This window comes from Mus musculus, chromosome 4, assembly GCF_000001635.26.
Source record: "Mus musculus strain C57BL/6J chromosome 4, GRCm38.p6 C57BL/6J".
In the NCBI taxonomy this organism is placed as follows: domain Eukaryota; kingdom Metazoa; phylum Chordata; class Mammalia; order Rodentia; family Muridae; genus Mus; species Mus musculus.
Window position 1 is genome coordinate 45,926,306 of NC_000070.6, and position 25,172 is coordinate 45,951,477.

A 25,172-nucleotide genomic window follows, 5' to 3' on the forward strand; every position below is an offset into this window, starting at 1 on the left:
GTGCCCAAGGTGGGGTTAGACTTGCATCTGGGTACCAGATTTCCCCAGAACCCAGATGGTGGGATGTCTCTGAGCCTCTCTGGTTAACTCCTGTGCTACTCAATGGAAGGCAGAAATGAAAACAAAACAAACAAAAACAAACAACAAAACCAGCTAATTTCCCCTCCCCCACCAGCCTTAGGCAAGTATGCAGAGGTCAGTGAAGATGGGAGCCTGTGCCTGGATTTGGGGACCCTACTTACCCCTGCAGTGCCATCAGGCCTTCCTCTCAGCCCCAGGTGAATGAGAAAAGCAGGGATGCTGGGCTCCCTTTTATCACAGCCCATACATGGGTTTCTCATGTCTAATCTGTGAAGTGTCAGAACTGCTGCAGAGTTCCACACGACCATGTCTCTGACGCTCCAGTCAGCAGATCAAGTCTCTGGGTGTGTGCAGTCTTGGTTTTTGGCCACGAGTGCCTGTCTCTGCCTCAGTCCACACATGCCCTACTCTCAAGGTATCGTCCCTGGGCAGCTCACCCAGATGACTCCAGAACCGGTACCTGACCTGCAAGACCGTGTCAGGTGCTTCCTGCTCTCCTTTTCTGCAGGTCAGCAGCTCAGGGCTCTGTCTCCACTGATGTGAGAACCAAGGGGATGCTTTGCTCTCTCTCTCTCTCTCTCTCTCTCTCTCTCTCTCTCTCTCCCTTCCTCCCTTCCTTTCTTTTTTTAAATCATCATTTGCAAATTTTTGTACAATACGACACACATTTTTTGAAGAAAGTTTCCACAGAGCATCATGTGCAGAATAAATGTCTCTCTGGAGACAGAGACACTCTAGGTCGAATTGTGTGCTCTCACATAGTTTCCTACAGACCATTGGGTCATCACTCTGAAGAGCAGATGTGCAGACAAAGGGTTCCTATGTCTTCTCTGTCATTTCCCTAGTCTCCCTTTCCCGGTATCAAGGGGCAAACTAACTGTCCTGCTAGGACCATCAGTAGGATGGTTAGGCAAGCCCTAACTGTCTGAGTAGCAACATTTTAGACTCATACCTTGTCCTTCCAAGCTCCACCAGTTCTTTTGTGTTGAGGGGATGTCAGGAGACTCAGAAAACCTCATTTCTAGTCTGCAGAACAATGATTAGGAGACAATGGTAATAATGTCTTAGATACTCAGTGAGGATAAAGATGGTTGAGGGCACATGCCTGAATCTGTAGAGTGCTGCTAGGGGGAATGCCTGTGAGATATTGCCATAGAGACAGACAGTCAGCCCTCCTGCACAGCTCTCTGCTCCCTCACCAACTGGACCAAATACATCCTTCTGGACATAGAATTTTAATGCTAGTGGCAATACAGGGTGTTCTGTAGCCCCATCTTATAGACGAGGATGCTGGGCCAAGCAGGTTTGAGTCACTTGCCTATAGCTGAACCTATAAGACCTATAAAAGAACTCCCCATCCATGAAAGATCTGCCACCTCAGGACATCTGCCCAAAAGAGACAGCCGGTGCCAGCCCCTCCCCTCCTCCAGGACCGTTTTCTGTAAGAGAGAGAGCTTGAAAGAACCAAGAGTTGTCCTTCCTGAGTAAGCCCTTGTCCCTGTACTTGTGGCTATTTTGCATGGTTCCCGAGGCTTCCCCCCTCTGTGCTCTCACTAGATAGTGACCACAGACGATCTCCTTGCCTTTGTCCGATCCTGGAAAGAAAAACTGAGCCAGAGGATTAAGTACCTCAACTGTAGCCTGGATATGGTGTCTATCACTCAGGAGGTCTTTACGGTAAGGAACACAAAGAGATGGGGGTGGGGAGGGAAGGGTAGACAAGCTGTATGCTCCCAGGAGACCACATGAGATCTAGTGCAGCATGAAGAGAGAAAAGGCTCCCAGGCTTCGTCAAACCAGCTGGGGTGACATGGAAGGATGGCATACTGTGGCATCGGGTTGGAGCTGAGGTCCCTATGGGCCAGCTCCATGCACTTGTCTCTTAGGAAAGTCCTCACATCCTTGACGCCACTCCCCTCTACCAAGCCTCTCAAGTTAGCCTGTGCACATGGTCTCAGTCAAGCCCGCCCACCTCAGCCTCTGGCTTCCTATGCACCATGAGCAGTCCCATCCGCCATCGCCACAAGACCCCAATGTCTTTCCATCTACCTACCAAGTCTTCCCCCCATGCTTGACACCCATTTCCCAAACTACAGCAAAGGCCCAAATTACTTTGTCATTCTCCTGAACTTCAGTGTCAGATCCAAACCCTTCAGCCAGTCACATAAGCAGCCTGGGGTCTGTCATCAATACCCCTCCATTCCTTTCCGACCTTGGAATGTCTCCTACTTCCCCATGAGTCCATAGACCATGAGGTAAGGTCTCTGGTTAATGGGCTATCTGCCTGGGGCAGAGGCTGCATGGCCTGCCCCTTTCCCCACGTCCACGTCAGGCTTCACTCCCAGGGAATTCAAGAGCCAATTGTTTTATGAGTAGGCTGGCCTTGGCCTCAGCTCCCACTGTCACATTTTGGCTGCTCTTTCTTCCATGGGTAGGTTTCCCGCCTGGGTAGCTGGGTTAGCTCCCAGCCACTCCTCCACTGCCTATGGCAATAGAGAGACCCCAGGGATCCAAGCCCATGCCCTTTCCAAGGCCTGACTGGAGATGAGGCTCAGAATAAATAATGGCACAGTCAGATTAATCACTCTGTGGACATCGTCACTACCCTTTCTCACAGGCAGTTGGTCACTCGCACCCTTGTCTTCACTTGTCCCCTCATCCCATGTAGTCAAGACGCCAACCAGTTGGACATCTCTGTGGCTGACTCTTGTCAGTCTCACTGCATGCTCACAGGAGATGGGAACTTTGCCTTTACAGGACTGATCCTATTTCTGACCATAAATCAGAGAGAGTGTGTGTGTGTGTGTGTGTGTGTACACACATTGAATGTCTGTCTTTCTAACCTAGACTGCAAGCTTGAAGAGATCAGGGACCCTAGGCAGCCTCTCCACCCATGTCCCCATGCCTCAGGCAGAGCCTTGTGGAGAGCAGGCACTCAGGAAAGCCCTTTCTAAAGGCAAGAGTGTGTGACTTGAACGATCAGTCGATTTCCCCAGTGAAGTCGGAGCATAATCATTTTATAGAGAAAATGAGCTTTACCATGAAGTCAGGCAGCTGGCCTCCAGCTATCACTGGACAAGATGGCGGTGGGCAGTACCTGCCGCCTCCCTTGTACGTGGCCCCTGCGCTCAGCTTTCCTCTCTGGGCTGCAGGACACCATCCTGGCTGACACTGAAGTGGAGAGTGACATGCATATGAGTATGGAGGCCCTTGAGGAGGACGTCAAGGTGGGCCTTGTCACCCCTGAGTCCTTTGCCCAACCAACCCGCATGGGGAGGCCCATGATTGAAGACCCCGCTGTGGATGTGGTCAGAAGGATCCTTCAGTGAGTGCCAACACAGTGACCCTGAACCAGCGGGGGCTGCCTCTGGGGCTTTATTCACTGAGGTACCAAGAAAGTGTGACCTCAGGCCAGGGGCTTCCCTCAGTTGCTCACCCAAACTCTGGAGCTCATGGTGAGACTTACACATGTGGTACTGAGAACCAAGTTTGTTCCCCGGGGCTTGGCCTGGGCTCTTGTTGGCATGGTCGCCATGGAAAATTTCACGTCCTGTCCTCTGGTTTCAGAATTTCTCAGGCAAAATCAACATGCCCGTGTGACAAGGATCGCTCCCAAACAGGTAGAAACACAGGCCCGTGGGTCTCGGGAAAAGTAGCAGCAGGGAAGTTGGTGGCGGCTGTAGCCCGTCATCACCTCATCTCTGTTCTTGACCCGGATACTTGTTACCCAAAGCCTTGAAGAGAAGGTACCGGGCAGAGAAGGCCTTAAAGAAGGCCTTGGCCAGCGCCAGTGTCACCTCAGCAGGGAGGTAAGGATTCAAGGCCACTCTAAATTTCTCTTCCTAGACCCACCCTGGGCCCACTTGTCCCCAGACAGAGGCCAGATGGCCTGTCTTTCGCTCTGACTCCTGAACTTGCACTCGTGGCTCAGAAGCTGTGTGGGATGGAGGTGGGATGGGCACTACTGATAGCGGCTTTATTCAGGCTTGAGTTCACCCTCTGGGGTGGATCATAGCTCCCACAAGTTGATTCCTGGGGAAGTCTCTGGGTGGCTGTCATTGGGATGGCAGGTAGATCCCCACCCTTCAATCTCCCGCAGGCTGGGCAGCATTAGAAAGAGAGACAGACTGAGTATAGGAGCAGGTGGGTTTCCTGGAGCAACTTCACAGACACAGGAGGTCCAGGACAGGGGGTCCCAGCCCGTGGTCACCTGCTAAGCTCTGAAGAGGTCATCAAACCTGAGCGTCTCTGGCCACGAGCTCTAACCAGCATATTGTTGGGAGAGCAAACAGCACATGCCTGAGCCGACTCTGGCCCTTTGCTAAGCCCTAGATAACATGGCAGAATTCCTGGCTGGGAGAAATGAAAGGAGACCGCTTTTACTTTAACCAGGATGAAGGGAAAGGAAGAACATTTGCTCCAAATGAAAGGAGCAAAGGCCATTGGTTCACAGCTGTAGATGGCAGCAAGTGGCAAGCTCAAAGGTGGGGAGGGGAGTAGGAAGGCTCTGGCAGAACTCAGGGAAGGCCCTGAATGTTCTCTGTCAGAGGTATGACACCTCAAGCTATAAACTGGTCTGTGGAAGCCAGGCATTATTCACAGTCCTAAGTTAGAAATGTCAACATAAATTTGGCAAGCTGTCTGGCATTCAGTAACCAAGCCCAGGCCATTTGGAGCTCATCTTTTCATTCCTGGACCATCAGGATACTGCAGTCTGACACTGACTGCCTGCATGTCCAGCCGGCAGCAGGCTGGCTTCAGGCTGTTTGTCCTAGGCAGGTGACAGGTACTCTGAGCACAGCACTCCAGGTTGTTAATCAAGAGTTCTGTTTTGTGACAAGTGACCCAGTCAGCTCTTCTTTCTATGTCTGCTCTCTCAGAGGTTCAACCATAGAGCAATAGCTATATCACTATGACAATCTAGTGCTGTCAGATAAAAGAAGGGCCCAAGCTCAATCTAATTGAAGGTCAATGCTTAACTATTTAGACTAACCAAAAAGGTATAAATATGGATAAATAAGGTCTAAATAACTTTAAATGTCCCACAGTCTTTACATATTCTTAAATTTTCAATCTCTTTAAAATATCCATCTCTTTTAAAATCCAAAGTCTTTTTACAATTAAAAGTCTCTTAACTGTGGGCTCCACTAAAATAGTTTCTTCCTTCAAGAGGGAAAATATCAGGGCACAGTAACAATCAAAAGCAAAAATCAATCTCCAACCATCCAATGTCTGGGATCCAACTCATGATCTTCTGGGCTCCTCCAAGGGCTTGGGTCACTTCTCCAGCCATGCCCTTTGTAGCACACGTGTCGTCCTCTAGGCTCCAGATGCCTGTACTCCACTGCTGCTGCTGCTCTTGTTGGTCATCTCATGGTACTGGCATCTCCAAAACACTGCATGACCCCTTCAGTCCTGGGCCATCAGTTGCAACTGAGGCTGTACCTTCACCAATGGCCTTCCATGGCCTCTCACAGTGCCGAGCTTCAGCTGCTCTGTGTGACCCCTTCATGCCTTCAAAACCAGTACCACCTGGGTAACCCTTACACATAACCAAGTCCCGCTGCAGCAGGAGTACAACCTTGGCCATCTCTGGAACACAGCCTCTTTGTGCTTTCAGAAAACACTTCCCAGACGATGTCACCTCAACGATGCTGGTCTCTACTTAATCACCACTAATTTCTTAGCTCCAGCTAACCAGTCATATAACGATATATTATATATTAGTGTATATGAGTTCACATTTAACTAGAAGTGTCCTATACTTGTCTATTGACCATGATGGCTTTGCTTTAGTCTTCAGACAGAAACAGGAGGCTGTAAACTTCTGGGGATGACCACCCCTACCTCTTTCTTTCCTCCTCACCTTGACTGTGACTTAGCAATAAGCCCGAAGTCATGGTAATGTTCAGAGGAGTTGAGAGTGAGAAAGCATCCTGAAGGGCTGTTGTAAAATCCAGTCATCCTACCCGACAGGCAGCTCAGTGTCCCAGGCATCCCGGGCAGGGTTCAGTGGGTACAGAACCCCAACACCTTGTACAAAGTACTGACCTCCTTCTGCCCCACAGCATGACACGACATCCCAAGTACATCAGAGTTGACAAAAAGTACCAGGTGCTTGGGGAAAAGCCTACTTCCCAGGCTGAGTAAGTAGGGGCACAGTTTCCCCCTGTGGAACCTTTCCCCCTGTGGAACCCTTTCCCCCTGTGGAACCCTTTCCCTGTGGAACCCTTTCCCTGTGGAACCTTTCCCCCTGTGGAACCCTTCCCCCCTGTGGAACCCTTTCCCCCTGTCGTGTAGTGGTGAGTTTTTAGCTATACTACTTTATGCTCCTGGCAGGTTGTACTTCCTCCCAGGGAATCTTTGGATCCATGAATGAAAGACACACACACACACACACACACACACACACACACACACACACACACACAAGCTTATTTTTAATATGCTGCCTAGCTCAATGGCTGGGCACTTCTAATCCTCCACCTGCTACCCTAGGCCCAATTGGGGAAATGGCCAGTGGTCACTTACCCGAAATCTCTCACATGGCTGGTTGGACTTATCTCCTGCAGCTCCTACGTCCATCTGCATCCGCATCCGTATCCTACCGCTTCGTGGCGATTTCTCTTTCTCTTCCCCCTCTGTGTCCTAGCCCGCACCACCGTAGGCATCCTGCCCTGGCTCTCTCTGCTCAGCCATTGGCCACCAGCTTCTTTATTGATCAATCATAAAACAATTAAGGACAAGGACCTTTAGTGCTTGGACGCGAAGATTCCCAATGGACTCAAAGCATTAGAACCAATCCCCAACACTGTGGAACCCTTCCCTCCACGGCATCCTTTTCTTCTACAGGAAGCCTTTCCCTTTGTAGGAGCCCTTTCTCTCTGTGAGAATTCTTTCCTTCTGTGAGGACAGTGGAGAAGTAGGAAAGATAAGCTTGCACATCAAGGTCAGTTTGCCTTAGCCTAACCCATGTGTTTGTTGAGAGACATTTTCACCAAGAGGTTTACATTTTCCAAGTTCAGCAGGTCTCGGTGCCGAGATCCTTTTGAAGGTTTGAAGGTGTTGCTTGTTAATCTTGTTTCTGGTTTTGTTTTACACCTTTCTGCCTCTACTACCTTCCTCTTTTACTGCATCAGCACTTTAGTGATCAAAACAAAAGCCAGTTTTCTTAGCAGAGCTTCTTTTCAAGCAAACCAGGAGAAACTCAAGTTGAAGAAATCAGAAGCCCTCAGAGGACACCAAGTTCTAGAGTGGAGCCCCATTCTTTCGCTGAGGGACCTTTAGAAACAGCTTCTCGTTGACCTTTGACCCCAGGAGAGTCTTACCTCTAGAGCTGGGGAACTGTGCAAGGAAGGATGTTTATCTAACCTACCAGGTAACTCAGGAGAGACCTTGGCTTGGCAGCTCGATGTGCCCTCATCGTGTGCATGTGATGTACCGTCACAGCAATCCTGACTCTGTTCACTCTAGTTCCATGTCATTTTAATCCCATACGGAGGTGAACTCCCACCACCGTCAAGATACAGAACCATTCCACACCCCACAGCCCCTGAGCAAACAACTCCCTCTTACCATTCCCTTCCTTCAGCACCCCGACACAGAGCAATTAGGAATTTGCTTGATTTTTTTCCCTTGTAACTCTTTCAGTTGGAGAATATCATACAAATGGACTTGCAGCATTTGACTTTCTTGGTGACCACACACTGCCCCTGGCTCTGTCTTAATCTTATTTTGCTACTATAACGGAATAGTAAGGCTATTATATAAAGCTATTATATATAATAGTAAGGCTAATATATAAGGCTGCACAATACGAACATCAGATTTGTTTCTTACAGTTGTGAAGGTTGTGAAGTTCAGGGCAGAATTACCAGCATTAAACCGGCGGTAGAGTAGTTCTTGCCTATAATCCTAGAGCCCAGGAGTCAACACATGAAAATCACAGCCTAGACTACATAGCAAGACCCTGTCTCTAAAAAAGAGAAGGATACATTATCCCATTTGGGAATGAGAGGAACAGGAGAATATAGGAGGTCAGAGAAAGAGGGAGAAGGAGGAAGGAACTGAACATGTCTTTTCATCAGGACCCACACTCCCTGAGGGTGGAGCCTCCGGGACCTCAGTGCTTCTCAACTGCGTGGCCTCGGGGACTGGGTTTCCAACACATGCACTACCTTTGTTTCTATTTTATGTGTGTGTTTGCCTGGATGTATGTCTGCACTATGTGCATGCAGGTTGCCTGTTGAGGCCAGAAGAGGGCGTCAGATCCCTGCAACAGGTGATTGTAAGCCACCATGCGGGTACTGTGAATCAAACAGTTCCAGGTCCTCTGGAAGAGCAAATGCTCTTAACCACTAACGCCCATCTCGTCCCCCACAGCCAGACAGTTCTATGCCTGACTTAATGGAGTGATTTTTTTTTTTTCATCTCTTGGTGGCTGCCAGGATTTTCACCTATGTTTCCTTTTAAATTCTAATAAAATTGCCCTTGAGTTTAAAAAAACAATTACAGCAAAAAGAAGAAACAGTGTTAGACATAAACACACAAGGTAAATGTTCAGCTTCACTGGGGCACCTAGGAATGGGCAGGAGACAAGCTTCACTTGAAACTGACCAACTCACCCAAGGACTGCAGGGAAGCAGCCAGCCTAGGGAGGGAAAGCAGAAGTCCCGTGCTGAGGGGGGGTCACCAACCGTCACCCTTCTAGAGATTCCAGAAAGCCATCAGCAGAGGCTAATGGGAGCCATCAAAGCAAGCCACACTGCACATCTACACACCTTTCTCCCAAAGAGCTCACCCTCTGCCACAAAGGAAAAACTCCCTGAACAGGTGAGATTCCATGCAGCTCGCATTGTGTAACCAGTGGCTTGGAACTACGGTTCTGAAGCAAGAGGAGCCCTACAGGAGACAGAAATGCACACTCTAAGCAAGAAAGCACGGTGGACTGACTGTACCTGGGTACTTTAATGCTCGGCTGATGTTCTAAGCAGAAGAGGGCCTGGAAGAGTGCGTATTAGGCCACAAGAACAAATACCTTATATGCCTTGAAGCAAAGAGCCACACCCTCCTTCAGTTGGAGAAACAGTTCACAGCCTCAGACCAGATTCAGCCACTGTCATGGGGACCACGTAGGGTAAAGCAGAGGTGGATGGACATAATCTAGAAAGTGGGGAAGTCAGACACGTACCATCAGGTCCAAGGCCATGTGATGCTACAAGGGATCCAGAGCCAGCTCCTGACAGAGTGTGACCTCGATGCCACCCTTCTTACGGTTCATCCACAAACCTAGAACCAGTCTCTGCTGACCAGGATGGGTGGAATCATCTCTCTGAACGTTACTCGGGGTCATCCTTGCCAGTTGTTTGGGGTTCTGATAGAGTTCTCTCTATCCATCTCTGGCAGACCTCCCTTGGGAGCTGCCCTGGGAAACTAGAATGTTGGGAGGTCTTCATCAGCCTTTGAGAAGTATGTAAAAGTTCCTGAAGGAAGTTGATTGGTGGACCATTCTGTCATTCTCAAGCAGGGATGTCTCCTAAGGGTAAGATTCTGTTAGACTGGCAAAATGAGTTGCCTAATGGGCAAAAAAGATGAAAAAAACCAACCAACCAACCAACCAAACAAACAAATAAAAAACCAAACCAAACCAAAACCCCCCAAACAACAACAACAACAAAACAAGCAATACTTGATTACTGATTTTGTAGAAATTTGATGGCCTGAGGACCTCACACGTGCTAAACAAACTCTCTGCCACTCCGTTATACCCCTGCTCAGCTATCCAATGCTTTTTGTGCCGATTAAAAGCAGAAATAGAAACCCCTGAAATTCCAAAATCCAAAGGATTGTAAACCATGGTGCATCTATATTTAATTATGTTCCACAACCATTTAAGACCATAGCCCAGTCCAGGGGGCAGTAAGAGTTTGATAAGCGAACAGACTACGTGCAATCCACACGAAGCTAATTGTGTCTGATTTTCCCCTCACTTCAATATAGTTGCATCTTTTAAAAGTATAATGAACAACTCTTGGAATGAAAGACCACTGACCCAGGTACATGGATGCTCTGATCTGGTGATCAGTACTGCATATGGGTAGCACTCTCTGAGACTTGTCAGAGTCAGCATGAAATGTTAAGTGTCCCACGACCCCTGGCAACCCGAAGACATTGTTTCCTCATCTCATCTGTGAGTTGACCTCATAGAGTGGGAATCTCCACAGTGAGTAGAAATTTGCTTTTAAGTCCCTGATGTGTGAGCCATGGGCCTGGTAGTGATCAAGGGAGGTGCCTGTCTTTGTGTTACTATTACTGTGTTAAAACACCATGACTAAAGTCAGCTTGGGGAGGAAAGAGTTTACTCACTCAGTTTCATCATCAAAAGCGGGGAGGGCAGGAACCTGAAGGCAGGAGCTGATGTAGAGGCCATGAAGAGTGCTGTTTACTGCTTTTAATTGGCACAAAAAGCATTGGATAGCTGAGCAGGGGTATAACGGAGTGGCAGAGAGTTTGTTTAGCATGTGTGAGGTCCTCAGGCCATCAAATTTCTACAAAATCAGTAATCAAGTATTGCTTGTGTTGTTGTTGTTGTTGTTTGGGGGGTTTTGGTTTGGTTGTTTGTTTGTTTGTTTGTTTGGTTTTGTTCCTCATGGCTTACTCAGCCTGCCTTCTTATAGAACCCAGGACCGGCAGCCCAGGGATGGCACCACCCACAATGGGCTAGGCCCTCCCCCATCAATCACTAATTAAGAACCCCCCCCCCAACTCTCTGAAATGCCAGCCTTGGGAGATCTCACATCCTCTTCTGGACTCAGAAGGCACTGCACAAATTGCACAAACCCATCTGTAGACCTACATATAAACACGTAAAATGTAAATACTAGAAATAAAAGCAAGTCTTTTAAAAATCTAACTAAATGTGGTAGGGAAACGTGCTTCTCAAACATCTTCTCTGGAAACTTGCAGCTCTGTTGTCTTTCTGCCCATTCTTCTCTGTCATTGAGGGAAGCAATAACTCCGTGGGTAAGAGCCCACCAGGCCTAGCTAAATCCGTGGGTAAGAGCCCACCAGGCCTAGCACACCGAAGGGTGAAAGCTGAGCGAGATAAAGTGTCTGAGGGGCTGGGGAGCCGGCACAGCCATGCCTGCAGCCACACCACACGGAAGGAGGCATTTTCTTCATTGAGGTTCTGTCCTCTCAGATGACTTTAGCTGGAGTCAAATCAACGCAAAGCTATCCAGTACAGTTCCCCCACAGGATGTCTTCCTCATTGGCTTCCTATTGGTAAACTTTTAATTTACTTTTATTATTTTATTATTATTATTGTTATTTTTTATTAGGTATTTTCCTCGTTTACATTTCCAATGCTATCCCAAAAGTCCCCCATACCCAACCCCCCAATCCCCTACCCACCCACTACCCCTTTTTGGCCCTGGCATTCCCCTGTACTGGGGCATATAAAGTTTGCAAGTCCAAAGGGCCTCTCTTTCCAGTGATGGCTAACTAGGCCATCTTTTGATACATATGCAGCTAGAGAAAAGAGCTCCGGGGTACTGGTTAGTTCATATTGTTGTTCCACATATAGGGTTGCAGTTCCCTTTAGCTCCTTGGGTACTTTCTCTAGCTCCTCCATTGGGGGCCGTGTGACCCATCCAATAGCTGACTGTGAGCATCCACTTCTGTGTTTGCTAGGCCCCGGCATAGTCTCACAAGAGACAGCTATATATGGGTCCTTACAGCAAAATCTTGCTAGTGTATGCAATGGTGTCAGCGTTTGGAAGCTGATTATGGGATGGATCCCTGGATATGGCAATCACTAGATGGTCCATCCTTTCGTCACAGCTCCAAATTTTGTCTCTGTAACTCCTTCCATGGGTGTTTTGTTCCCATTTCTAGGAAGGGGCAAAGTGTCCACACTTTGGTCTTCGTTCTTCTTGAGTTTCATGCGTTTAGCAAATTGTATCTTATATCTTGTGTATCCTAAGTTTCTGGGCTAATATCCACTTATCAGTGAGTACATATTGTGCGAGTTCCTTTGTGATTGGGTTACCTCACTCAGGATGATGCCCTCCAGGTCCATCCATTTGCCTAGGAATTTCATAAATTCATTCTTTTTAATAGCTGAGTAGTACTCCATTGTGTAAATGTACCACATTTTTTGTATCCATTCCTCTGTTGAGGGGCATCTGGGTTCTTTCCAGCTTCTGGCTATTATAAATAAGGCTGCTATGAACATAGTGGAGCATGTGTCCTTCTTACCGGTTGGGACATCTTCTGGATATATGCCCAGGAGAGGTATTGCGGGATCCTCCGGTAGTACTATGTCCAATTTTCTGAGGAATCACCAGACTGATTTTCGGAGTGGTTGTACAAGCTTGCAATCCCACCAACAATGGAGGAGTGTTCCTCTTTCTCCACATCCTCGCCAGCATCTGCTGTTACCTGAATTTTTGATCTTAGCCATTCTGACTGGTGTGAGGTGGAATCTCAGGGTTGTTTTGATTTGCATTTCCCTGATGATTAAGGATGTTGAACATTTTTTCGGGTGCTTATCAGCCATTTGGTATTCCTCAGGTGAGAATTCTTTGTTCAGCTCTGAGCCCCATTTTTAATGGGGTTATTTGATTTTCTGGAGCCCACCTTCTTGAGTTCTTTATATATATTGGATATTAGCCCCCTATCCAATTTGGAATAGGTAAAGATCCTTTCCCAATCTGTTGGTGGTCTTTTTGTCTTATTGACGGTGTCTTTTGCCTTGCAGAAGCTTTGCAATTTTATGAGGTCCCATTTATCGATTCTCGATCTTACAGCACAAGCCATTGCTGTTCTATTCAGGAATTTTTCCCCTGTACCCATATCTTCGAGGCTTTTCCCTACTTTCTCCTCTATAAGTTTCAGTGTCTCCGGTTTTATGTGGAGTTCCTTTTATTAGTAGTACTAGAGAGTGGTTGTGAATGTGGGCCCGTGTATTTCACCGCGTGTGCCACCGAGTGTGTGTGTGTGTGTGTGTGTGTGTGTGTGTGTGTATGTGTAAGTCAGAGAACAAGTTTCAGGAGTTGGTTCTTTCCTGCCTTCTTTGGCAGGGTCTCTCATCTTGTTTCTGCTGTGTCCCGTCACTTCCTCCCATCTCATGATAGGAATGCTGGGGTTATAGCCTGGCACTTCATCTGGCTTTTTGTTTCCCTACATGGGATTGTGGGATCATGGGATCAGGTCTCGGGCTTTCTCTGCAATCACTTTTACCCGGGAGCCCTCTCTCTAGCTTTGGCTTACTGTTCACAATCTCTCTCTCTCTCTCTCTCTCTCTCTCTCTCTCTCTCTCTCTCTCTCTCTCTTCCTCAAATTGTTATTGTTTTTAGACAAGATTTCAGTAGTTCAAGCTGGCCTGGAACCCAAAGGTAGCCACAGCTGACCTTGACCTTGTAGTCTCATACTCCTGTCTTTGCCTCCTGCTGGAATTATAGGTGTGGTCTATCACGACCAGTTTGTTCTTTTCTCAGTGAGTACAGGGGACCAACCAGTGCAGGGGCCACCAGGCCACCAGGGCCTCTGATGAATACCACTCCTGTCTTAGTGTTTTACTTCTGTGAACAGACACCATGACCAAGGCAACTCTTATAAGGACAACATTAATTGGGGCTGGCTTATAGGTTCAGAGGTTCAGTCCATTATCATCAAGGCAGGAGCATGGCAGCATCCAGGCAGGCATGGTGCAGGAGGAGCTGAGAGTTCTACATCTTCATCTGAAGGCAAACAGAAGAAGACTGGCTCCCAGGCAGCCAGGAGGAATGTCCCTCAAAGCCAGCCCTCCACCCCCAGTGACACACTTCCTCCAACAAGGCCACACCTCCTAATAGTGCTGCTCCTGGGCCAAGCATATTCAACGTCACTCTATATCCAGGGTTAGAACTTGGGCACACTAAGATGCTTCCACCAAGTTGATTGGTGCAGATAGGCACTCATAAGTGGGGACTGTGTGTGGTCGAGAGCTCCATGGAGCAGGCACTCAGGGGAAACGTGTTCATCTTTACAGAAGCAAGAAGGAAGTGTTTGATTAGCTACTGTGCAAAATCCCTAGTTAGAGGTCCACTAGCTATTTCTGATTAGTTAAGGTTAAGTTTCATTTTTGTAGCCATCCACACATTCTGACCTCATGCAGGAAACTCCGGGACCAGACATATGTCTGTCTTATAATCTCCCAATCAGTGTCTTAAGTCCTTGGTAGATTTTACAGTCTGCTAAAAGAGACAGAGAGATTAATCAGCCAGTCAAACCAATCAATCCCCAAACCGCCGATCAGAGTGCGTCAGATGAGCTGAGTATCAGAATCAGGCAGAGTTAGGAACTGAGGAAGAAAAGGAACAAAGGATAAATGAGGATTGTGCTGTTCAAAGGGCAGTATTCCATAGTTACGATGAGTGACAGGGTTAGAATTGAACACTTCACATACTCTGTTGCTTGGTTTTGTCTACCTCGGTGCATGCAGAAGAGATGACTCACAGATCTGCCTTGTTGGTGTTGCAGGGATTTTAAAGGCATCATCCTGAATCTCCTGTGGGAGAGCAATGAGCACCTGATGGTCGTGGTGGAGGTGAGAGCCACTGCCCTCAGGCCCTGGCCTATCCTGGAAGCCCCCTCCAGCCCTCTCCACCCCTACCCCCATGCAGTCTGTTGAGCAGGCCACTCTACGATTCCAGTTCAGGACCTTGAACCTGTTGTCTGTTTGATTTGTTATTTTTGTTTTGTTTTTAACTTTTTCTCCTCTTGGTTTGTTTGTTTGTCTATTTATTTATTTATTTATTTATTTTGGTTTTTTCGAGACAGGGTTTCTCTGCGTAGCCCTGGCTGTCCTGGAACTCACTTTGTAGACCAGGCTGGCCTTGAACTCAGAAATCTGCCTGCCTCTGCCTCCCAAGTGCTGGGATTAAAGGCATGCGCCACCACTGCCCAGCTTAACTTTCCCTCTTGCACACTAAACATCGTTCATCAGTGTGGCATTTATTCATTTACTTAAGCTGCCAGCAAACATTCTTGGACAAAGTTTGTGTGTCAGTTAAAGAATATGCCAAGAGGAACAAACCCAACCTTGCCCCCAAGGGCCCCCACGGGCTGGGTTCTGCCAGGCAGGGCTCATCTGTCTTTGTGGTCACATCCTGTTGCTTTCTAGTGAACACACAGCGTTGTTCCAGTTTGAAACGCTATGGACTCGGGTCTCTAGAGTTAGGTAGGGGTTTGCTATCCACTCATTCAGGAATTCAACGTAATCTGTTTGTAGCCACGCTAGGTGGGCCTAGCACACAGAGAAGGTCACGCCAGCAGAGGGCGAGTACATAAAGACTCAGAGGTGTGGATCAGGATAGACCAATGGGGCCACACATGGTCACCTCTCTCTGGCAGGATTTTTACCGTAAAGAGAAACGCCCAGTCACAAGGCCTGAATGCATGTATGAGAGCTTTGACCAGTGCGCCGACCACATCAGCAGGAAGATCCTAGAATATCACCGTCAGGCGGACGAGTACCACAACTCCTGCCTTCTGGGTAAGTGCAGTTATGCCGGGAGGCCAGCAGAGGGAGCATTGGAGTAGTTATGGCGGGGAACCCAGGGTGGGCCTGAGCCCACCTTCCCCTCTGACTCAGAGGAGTCAGGAATAGCCCTGTAAAAAGTCAACCTCTTGGAGTTAAGAGAACGCCACTGTTAACTTTAAGTGAGTTGAAAAGAAAGAAAGAAAGAAAGAAAGAAAGAAAGAAAGAAAGAAAGAAAGAAAGAAAGAAAGAGAGAAAGAAAAGAAAGGAAGGAAGGAAGAAAGAAAAAAAGAAAAGAAAAGAAAAGAAAGAAAGAAAGAAAGAAAGAAAGGAAAGAAGGAAGGAAGGAAGGAAGGAAGGAAAGGAAAGAAAGAAAAGAAAGAAAGAGAGAGAGAGAAAGAAAAGAAAGGAAGGAAGGAAAAAAGGAAGGAAGGAAAGAAAGAAAAGAAAGAAAGAAAGAAAGGAAGGAAGGAAGGAAGGAAGAAAGGAAAGAAGGAAGGAAGGAAAGAAAGAAAAGAAAGAAAGAAAGAAAAGAAACAAGGAAAAAGGCTAGAGTTTCATTGTTTTTTCAGGAACATTGTTGGTTTTCCACTTTGTTTCTGTTCACCCATGAAGTGTATGTTCAGTGGCTTTCAGTTCATTTCTAGAGTTGGAGGACTGTCATTGCTGTCAATGTTAACCCCCATCAACCTATCCCCTCCCAGACCCAAGCAGCTGTCTGTAATTCCTTGAGAATGGATTCGTGTGGCCCTTTCTGACTGTCTTCTTTAGTTTTATGGAATGTTTTGAGGCATGCTGTGGGTTGTTTGATACCTCTGGGCATATCGATCTCACTTTCTTGATCTCTACAGTATGATTTCAGAGGTAGCAGGGGGAGGTATGTCGGAGATGGGGGGATCAGGAGGCACCCAGACCTGGGGTCAAAACTCAGGCCTGTTATCTGCCAGCTGTGCAACTTTGGCAAGGTGATTCTACCTCTCTGAGCCTCCGTTTTCTTGTCTGTAAGCCAAGGAAGGCTTCTTTGGTGATTAACCCCTCACAGAGAATGACCGGACATAGCCCGTGACTGTAGAATAGGTAAAATCCAAGCCATAGACTACATCTTCCAGCAAGCTCTGAGGGAGCCCAATCTCTATGGTTATCCCCGAAGTAAAGGCACTGAGGCCAGGTGTTCTTGGGAAGTACCATGGACTGTGTTCCTCTTGTAGATGTCTAATCTGCTGGTGGAAACTTCTGTCCCCTTTTTTGCAGCAGCCCAGCACCCTCTCTGTATCCTATTGAGGACATAGAAATCATCAGATTTTTGGTATAAAGTATGGTATTTGGGGCATACAATATTTTAAAGTGTTGTAAGTATGAGACACACAAAAGCCAAAAATCAAATGGGAATAGGAACTATGATAAACAGAGCAGAGACCCCGACTGCTGCCTGACACCCATGGGACCCGGAGCCTCCTCTTCCATAGTCAGGGCATTGGGAATAGGAGACACATGCCAAGACCATCCAGTGTGGGATGTTCCGAGTGAAGCTGAGACTACACAGGGCTCTCCCTGCCTTTGCCTCCGCCCTCAAGCTCCCACAGATGAAGTTCCCAAAGTTCTCCCTGTGATTGCAAAGCACTCGGAGCCAGAGGCACAGAACAAGAAGATCTCAGACCCCGAAGGAACACCAGAGACAGCTAGTTGTGCGTGGTAGTACACAGTTTTGATTCCAGCACCGGGAAGGCAGGGTTTCAAAGTCAAGGCTAGCCTGGGCTACACAGTAAGACTGGAGGAAGAATTTTAAAAGAGGTAGAAGGGGATGGAGGGGGAAGAGCAGGAGAGAGGAAGTGGGAGGGGTCAGGAGTGAAACACCAGGCACAGGATACAAGATGATGCGCTTGTAGCGAGAGGAAAGAGGACATTGGAAACGCAAGGATGAAGATCCTACAAAAATGACAGATTTGATACCAAAGAGAACGAAGTAGAACTTCTAAAAAGGAAACATCAAGAGCTGACAACTTAAAATGATGAATGGGTGTTCGCCCAGGTGATGCGTAGCTGAATGTGGAGTTAGTGAGCTGGAGGGCAGATGCAGAGGGGAACTATCCAGCAAGACAGGGAGATGAAGACCTGAGAAGTAAAGAGTCAGGCGTGAAAGAGTAGGTCTCAGCACGTGTCATCCGGAGGTGCAGGAGAGGGAGACAAGGTCAAGGCAGTGCCTGAAGAGGTCATAGATGGGAACTTGCCCATGACGATACACACAACACATTTTAAGCACACAGAGAATCCCTCTGAATTTCCTATCTTGGCCTGCCTGCGGAGCTCCTTTGGTTGGAATAGGTCTTATCCCACCAGAGACCCATGTTTTCTCCCTTTGTTAGAGACATGGCCGCAGCAACTTCCATCTCCCCTGTCCATCCCTGATCCCTCCCCTCGATTCCTGCAGAGTTGCGTGCCCAGGTGAGGAGGTTTGAGGAGCTGCTGCCCCAGGTGTGCTGGCTGGTGACGGAGAACTACAAGGAACAGCACTGGGGCAAGTTTTGCGCATCTCTGAAGGAGGTCCAGGAGCAGTTTGAGCAGCAGCAGAAGCAGCTAGAGCTGGAGAAGGTGAAGGTCACAGGGCCAGGGGTGCAGGGAGTTGAGATTGGAGACAGGTCACGAGCAAGGCTGCTGGGGACAGGGATGCTGGCAAATTCGTAGCTAAGCCAACACTCATCGGCAGAAGGCACTCCCCAAACTCTGGGCCGTATGTGAAATCTTTGATAGGGCCTCGGTCATTGATATCAACAACAGTTGGACCGTTTTCCTTGGTGCGGTGGGATATGATTGGTGCTGTTTATTGTCTAAAGGTCCAGATGGTGCTGGAGCAGGTACTCAGCTCCCCTGCTTTCCAACCCTCTGAGTACCAACCACACTCCTACCTTCCCACACTCAGATCACACTCATAGGACATACCTGTCTGCATGTGGCCCTAGCTGACAGACGACATCCGTCCTGATTTCAAGTCTGGGTCGAAATCTCTGCTCATTTCTGCCTTGTTTGATTGAAGGATGAAAATGCTCGGAAGCTCCATCCAAATCTTGGCCACCCCACATACATCAGTCAAATGGAGTCACTACAAATGGCGGAGGAGCTGAGGCAGCAGGAGCTGAACCGGATGATCCACGAGAACCAGGAGAAGATGGAGGTGAGGGTTGCCATTCGGTCTCCACCCCAGGTGCTCAGGGCCATGCCGCCCTTCAGAGAGCTAGGCCTGATGGTTAGTACCCGATCGTGTGTTTGTTTGAGACAGGGACTCTCTCTATAAGTCCTGGCCGTCCTAGAACTTGCCAAGTAGACCAGGCTGGCCTAGAACTCACAGAGTGCCTCCCAAGTGCTAGGATTAAAGGCAAGGGACACCACACTTGGCCGTACTTTGATTTTAAATTATTTACAAAAACTAGTAATGACTGTTTTCTTCAAGATCCATACCTACTTTTATTTTCTGTTTGGTGAGTTCTCTGTGTTTGTACCTTGGCCATTTCTGAAGTGTGTGGGTATGTGTTCGTGTGTGTGTGAGTTCACGTGTGTGTGTGTGTTCACGTGTGTGTGTTCGTGTGTGTGTTCACATATGTGTGTGTGGTGTGTGTTCGTGTGTGTGTGTTCACATGTGTGTGTGGTGTGTGTGTTCACATATGTGTGTGTGTTCATATGTGTGTGTGTGTTCATGTGTGTGTTTGTGTGTGTGTTCACATATGTGTGTGTGTGTGGTGTGTGTGTGTTTGTGTGTGTGTTCATGTGTGTGTGTTCGTGTGTGTGTGTGTGTGTGTGTGTGTGTGTGTGTATGGTAGGGGGACATCCATGTGAACACATGCATGTCCATATGGAAGGCTGATGTCAGTGGAGGGTGTTGTTCTTCAAGAACAGTCACCCTGCTTTATGAGACAAGGTCTCTCACTAAACCTGGACTCTAGACTAGGCCAGAGAGCCGCAGGAACCCTGTCTCTGCTTCCCCAGTGCTGGGATTTGTGGGGGCACATACCATCGTACCCAGCTCTTTTTGTGAGTGTGGGAATTGAACTCAGGTTTTCATGCTTTGATGGCGAGTACTTAACCCACTGGGATGTTTCTCTAACTCCTCCGAATCCTTTCTTAGTTTCAAACCAGATCAGATGTTGGGAGAGATCTCTGGGCTCCAAGGACCAGTGCAGCTGTTCACACGATGTTGGGGTTGCCTCACCCGTTGGCTCTCCCTGGAGTCGTTCTACCCACCTCCTGCTAGCCTGGTAGTGGCTTGTTTCTGAAGTCCATTTTCACTCTGTTTCTTCCAGGAATTTGCCAAGAAGTATGCCCGCTTCTTCATATCAAATTTGGCCTCCTTCACAGAGAGGTTTCTGATGCAGCTGGATGAAGTGATTACCATAGATGACATCCAGGTCCCACGTACGTGGCACATCAGCCTCAGGCCGTGGCCCTAAGGGGTCACAAGGCGTACGGGGGTTGGGGCTTAGGGGTGTCTGCTGTCCCTCAGTCAGGGTGAAAGCATTTTCTTCAGTGAGCGGTGTTCTGGCCCCAGAATGATGTACAATAGCCACACTCATAGCTTTGAGTATATACCAAGCCAAAGTAGCAAGGTAAATAGCAGCTTGCAGGTAGTTCAATAGACAGATAGCAAAACATCATCACACAGAGCTCAAAACATCCAGCTGGGGAAGCCCCACTGAGGCACTCATCTGGAGCTTCTGATGGGTGATCCTGGACAGGGCAGGGCATCTCCTCAGCTGAGGCTTCCGTTACCAAACTTGGAAGTTACAATCTGTTCCCCCAAGTCAGATCTTGCCTCCTGTCCTCAGTCAGCCACTAAACTAAGTGAAAAGCAGAAAAAGGAGATTTGCTCAGAAAAGGGACAAAGAGATCCTGCAAAGCCCCAAATCCATCTTCAGGGCCCTGAGTTGGGGTTGAAGTTTAAATAAAAGGCCAAGTGTGTGCACCTCTCCCCACGCCAGGTAAAAGTGGTCCCCAGCCCACCACTGGCGGTCTAAGTTCTCAGGACTGCACAAAATCTCTGTCCAGGAGACATGCTCCTCGCTGGCGGAGGCCTTTTCCTTCTCCCAGAATGAGATTTCTAAGATTTTCCTATTACTTGGGGTCCACTGTTTCAACTGGTTGAGAGACAGGCTGACAGGCAGTGTGGCTCTAGAAGCTCTCTGCTTCTACCAGGCCAGTTACCACGCCAGGTACAAAAGCAGAGCAACAGATAGAGGCATCAGGTGCTGACAGCATCCGACAGACAGAGGCATCAGATGCTGACAGCATCCAGTCAGGCCATCCAGGGAATTTGAAGCCAGGGCCTGGGGTTCTCCACTGAGGCCTCTCCCATGGATGGGGTCCCTCTGGCTCCTCTTTCTTACTATGGGTGCTCACCTCTGTTGGAAGTAGGAGGTCTTCTAGTTGTTCTCAGGACATTGTTCTTGTGCAGTTTGGACGTTCTCTTTCCTCCAGTGTCACAGAGTTTGGGGCCTTGGAGAATGATTTGAGACAAACATGGCTTGGGTCTCAAATGGGGGAGGGGTGAGTGGGCTGCTTCCAGGGCCGGCTTCTTAGTGAGCTCAAAGGACATGTGACAATTTACTAATTTAATGTACATCACAGGGGGACTGACTGATTTTTTTACTTATTTTCATCAAAAAACAGTATTTCAGCTGAGCAAGCAAATGCTAGCTGAATCAAAGAGTAAAGATGAATATAGAGCCCAGGCAGGGAATATCTTCATAGTCTCAGGGCTAGGGCACTGTTCCTGAATATAGTATAAGAATCAGAAGACATAAAGGAGACGGTGGCATTTCTATGGGCCAAAATTAAAACGGAGGAAAAAAAGTTCAATATGGAAACAAAACATCCGAAGTGTTCCTCCTCGCAACTCGTGAGTCAGAGAAAGGCCTGCTATCCCTGAGAGGTGCACAGAACTCTCACAGGTCAGTCGTAAAAGCAGACAAAACCCAGACTCATGTGTTTCCCAATCCTCGCCTACAAGGAATAACAGGGCATAGTGTTAGCTCTGCCTCGCAGTTACCTGGCAACAGCCAGGTGTGCATGACTCACTATAAAAAGGGCTGCTCGCCCCCTCTGCTCTCCCTGGCTTTCTTGCTCTCCCTCTGACCCCTTGCTCCTGCTCCCCCTCTCCCCCCATTCTCCTCTCCCCTCTCTCTTCACATGCTCATGGCCAGCCTCTACTCCTCCTCTGCTCTCTCTCTCTCTCTCTCTCTCTCTCTCTCTGCCTTTCTCTGTCTCTACTACCCTCTCAACTCCCCTCCCCATGCCCTGAATAAACTCTATTCTATACTATACCATCAAGTGGCTGGTCTCTCAGGGGGAAGGGCTGCCTCAGCATGGGCCTGTGGAGGCACCCCCTCCCCCCACACCTGATGACACATCCACCAACCATATTCCTTCTCCTCTTTATGTTTATAAAACACAGCACCCAGCATGGCTGAGATCAGCCTGCCTCCACTTCCTGGTGGCTCCCATCATAGGCTCCCATCCAGCTAGCTTCTTGGTTTCAGTTTGGTGACTACTGGGGCCTCGTGAAGATGTCAGGGAGCAGAGGCCCCACACTGGAAAGACAGATGGACAAACGGCCAGATGGACGGTCGGACAGTGTGTGTGTGTGGGGGGTTTGTACATTGCCAGCTGCTCTCTGCACTCAGAGCCCACTCTCCTCACCAGGAAAGCATGCCAGAGTTGGGTCCCCAGGCTAGACATGAGCAGCCTTGACTGTTCTTTCCAGAGTGAGGCCTCTCATCTCTAAATATGACCACCACGTCAGGTCCCTGCTTCTCAAGTGAGGTCACAGTTAATAACGCACCTCTTTCCTGTCAGGGTCGGAGCCCCCAAAGCAGAAAGTCTCAATCCTCATACGGAGGAAGCTGGCCATGCTCTCTCTGGAGGAAGAGAGCGAGAAGCCCCTGATTGAACGTGGGAGCAGGTGAGAATCTAGGGATGGTGTGAATGGTTATGTCCACTGAGTCCAGGGCAGGGGTGTGGGGGAGGGACTCAGGCTCTGAACTCAGACAGACTTAGTCGCCCTGGAAAGTCTCTGATGTCTGGCCCTCAGCTTCCATCTCTGAAATGAGTGAGGCTGTTTGAAGAGAAAGGTGGGGTCACCCAGCACATACTGAGAGTTCCAGGGCCACAAGGAATACAAAGAAAAGGAGGCCTGTCAGAGGGGAGGTGCATTCTCAGGCTGCTGCCAGTCCTGTGAACCACTCCAGCTGTCTGTGCCCTGGGTCTGTGGGCAGTGACTCTCCCAACTGTACTCTCCACAGAGGTTCCTACAGCATACTAGGAAAAATGGGCCAGGAGTTCATGGCTGCTGCCTGCATGGCAGCTTGGTGAGGAAACCAAGACCCAGAAAAAGGGAAGAGGCTTGGGTGGGGCATTTCCCTTTCTCATACAGCAGGCCCCCACCACTACACACACACACACACACACACACACAGTTAGGTCATCACGGAAATAGGAAACAGAACATAAAGAACTCAACAGACAGAAGATAAAGCCAAGCACTGTTTGTCTGTAGGAAGTGGCCAGGCATCAAGCCCAACGAAATCACCATTCAGAACAAGATACTGACTCGGAGGACACCATCAATAACCACCAATAAGACCACCCTGGGCCACTTGGCCGCCATAGAAGCCCGAGATGCCGTTTACCTGGTGAGTCAGCACATGCCGGCATCCCCCAGGGCTGCAGATCTCAACTCTCCTGTAGGCTCAAGGGCACATGGCAAGGGCCATGTTCATCCCCAGGACCAGTATGATGACTAAGCTGTGAACCTTGTGCTATATCCAGCTGAGAGATTACTCACTTAGTCATGGAGAAGGGCTGTTGGAGGGAGGGACAGTAAAGTTGGGCACAAGGCAGATATAGCAATGCCCATAGCTGTACCCACTGGGGTACAATGGCAGGAACACCCACAGCCTCCAGGTGCTAACCGGTACCTCCTGTTCTCAACATGAGGCGTCTTGCAACACCCTCTCTGCCACTGCTGAGGGATGGAGAATCTCTCCCATTTCCCCTAGCAAGGGCAACAATACCTGAAGACACCTGCCTTTTTACACCACTCCCAAACAGCAGAGCCAGATACCCACTGACAGACTGTAGGACTGACCTGCTGAGCCTTCACTAAAATGCCACCTGAACTATCTTCCAGCTCAGAAGATGTATAGATCCTTGCTCCTGGTGCCCATAGAGAAACTTAGTCATATCCACTGGTCCCAGGGGAAAGCCTGAAGTTCCTAGTGCTGGTGTGTCCTTAGCTGCTACTGCAGGTCCCAGGCAGAGGGAAAGACTCTATACGCTGTATTCAGTGAGGGGTGGAGACCCAGGGCTCAGCCTTCTGAAGAGGCCAGGAACCCCCTATGGGTGCCCCACTGCAGGACAATGGTCAGGAATGCTCAGGTCCCAGAACCAGAGACACACAGGTCTCTGCCCCCGCTCAGTTTCTCTTGAGCTGGGCGACCATAGGTCCCAGCCTTCCCATTGTAAGGTAAGAGAATAACCTCACCTATGTGAGAGCCTGTGGGATGACTTCCTGAGAAACAGCTTGTGGGGCCAGGGCTGTTCCTGAGGGCCAGGGGTCAGTGCTTGCTGTGGGCCCCAGAGCTCAGAGCCCCCAAGTCTGTGAAGGCAGGAGTTCCCAAGCCTTCCTTTTGCCTCCCTTCAGAAATACTTGGCACTGTTTGACAAAGAACTGAAGGGTATCCAGGATCACTTCAGGAAGCTGCTGTTGGAGTCTCAGCGCTGGAAGGAAAGCTGGAAACGCTCCCTTAGCACCATCCAGACCCTATACTCGACCTGTTCTCCTCTGCAACTCAAATAAAGTCTTTATTTCTCTCCTCTGCCCATCTGTCTACAACTTTCCATCCCATACACCAGAGTTTTATCAGAAATGAGGGCACTTTGGTAAAGAAGACAGATAGGAAAGGGACCCGTGGTTAGCAGGGTCAGTTGGTGGGGTACCAGGACCGAACCACTTAAAATAGATACCAGCACTTCCAAGAAAATAGCACCCAGAAGCATGCTGGATGCTTCCTTTCACTCTCTTGTTGGAGGTCAGCTAAGATAGTGTCTGGCAGCCATGCCAGGAGGTGTCAGGGGGTGGGGTGAGGTGGGGTGCCCTGGCCCTCACTGTGGGAGTACACCACCATAAGAAAGCCTGCCCTTGGGACTGGAGAGATGGCTCAGTGGTTAAGAGCAGCTGCTGCTCTTCCAGAGGTCCCGAGTTGGTTCTCAGCACTAAGCAGCTTCCAGACACCTGTAATTCCAGCTTCAGAGGTCCCAGTGCCCACTCTGGCAACTGTGGGCACGTGCACACACACACACACACACACACACACACACACACAAGAAGAGCGAGAGCATGAGAGTTCCTATACTCAGATTATGCTCAAAGGGGCCTCTGCATGAACTTCTCAGCAGAGGAGAAAGAAATGAACGTTCAAAGGCTCAGGGCTAAGGGAGGTATGTTCCTCTCAGCACTCACTTGCCCACCTGCCAACAGAGACCAGGGACAATCTTTGCTCAGGATGGGCCTGCCCTTGTTTCC

The 25,172-nt window shown here is 48.8% G+C and overlaps 1 protein-coding gene across 5 annotated transcripts in view; it reads left to right on the forward strand.

Annotated features, from left to right (window-relative positions):
- The window catches only part of Ccdc180 (coiled-coil domain containing 180), a 60,472-nt gene extending 36,003 nt beyond the window's left edge, over positions 1-24,469 (forward strand). Inside the window, exons 26-38 of one of the 5 annotated variants that reach the window (NM_198660.2) lie at positions 1,639-1,758; positions 3,234-3,406; positions 3,649-3,701; positions 3,815-3,890; positions 6,150-6,227; positions 14,605-14,671; positions 15,478-15,619; positions 18,033-18,193; positions 18,636-18,773; positions 19,897-20,008; positions 22,445-22,550; positions 23,145-23,280; positions 24,291-24,469. In NM_198660.2, coding sequence (NP_941062.2) covers positions 1,639-1,758; positions 3,234-3,406; positions 3,649-3,701; positions 3,815-3,890; positions 6,150-6,227; positions 14,605-14,671; positions 15,478-15,619; positions 18,033-18,193; positions 18,636-18,773; positions 19,897-20,008; positions 22,445-22,550; positions 23,145-23,280; positions 24,291-24,446 — 1,518 coding nt within the window. In that variant the 3' untranslated portion in view covers positions 24,447-24,469. Of the gene's footprint in view, positions 1-1,638; positions 1,759-3,233; positions 3,407-3,648; positions 3,702-3,814; positions 3,891-6,149; positions 6,228-10,080; positions 10,137-14,604; positions 14,672-15,477; positions 15,620-18,032; positions 18,194-18,635; positions 18,774-19,896; positions 20,009-22,444; positions 22,551-23,144; positions 23,281-24,290 lie in introns of those variants that run through there. The other 4 variants (XM_017320287.2, XM_017320288.1, XM_017320289.1 and 1 more) reach the window with 4 other exon arrangements.
- The last annotated feature ends 703 nt before the right edge of the window (positions 24,470-25,172 follow it).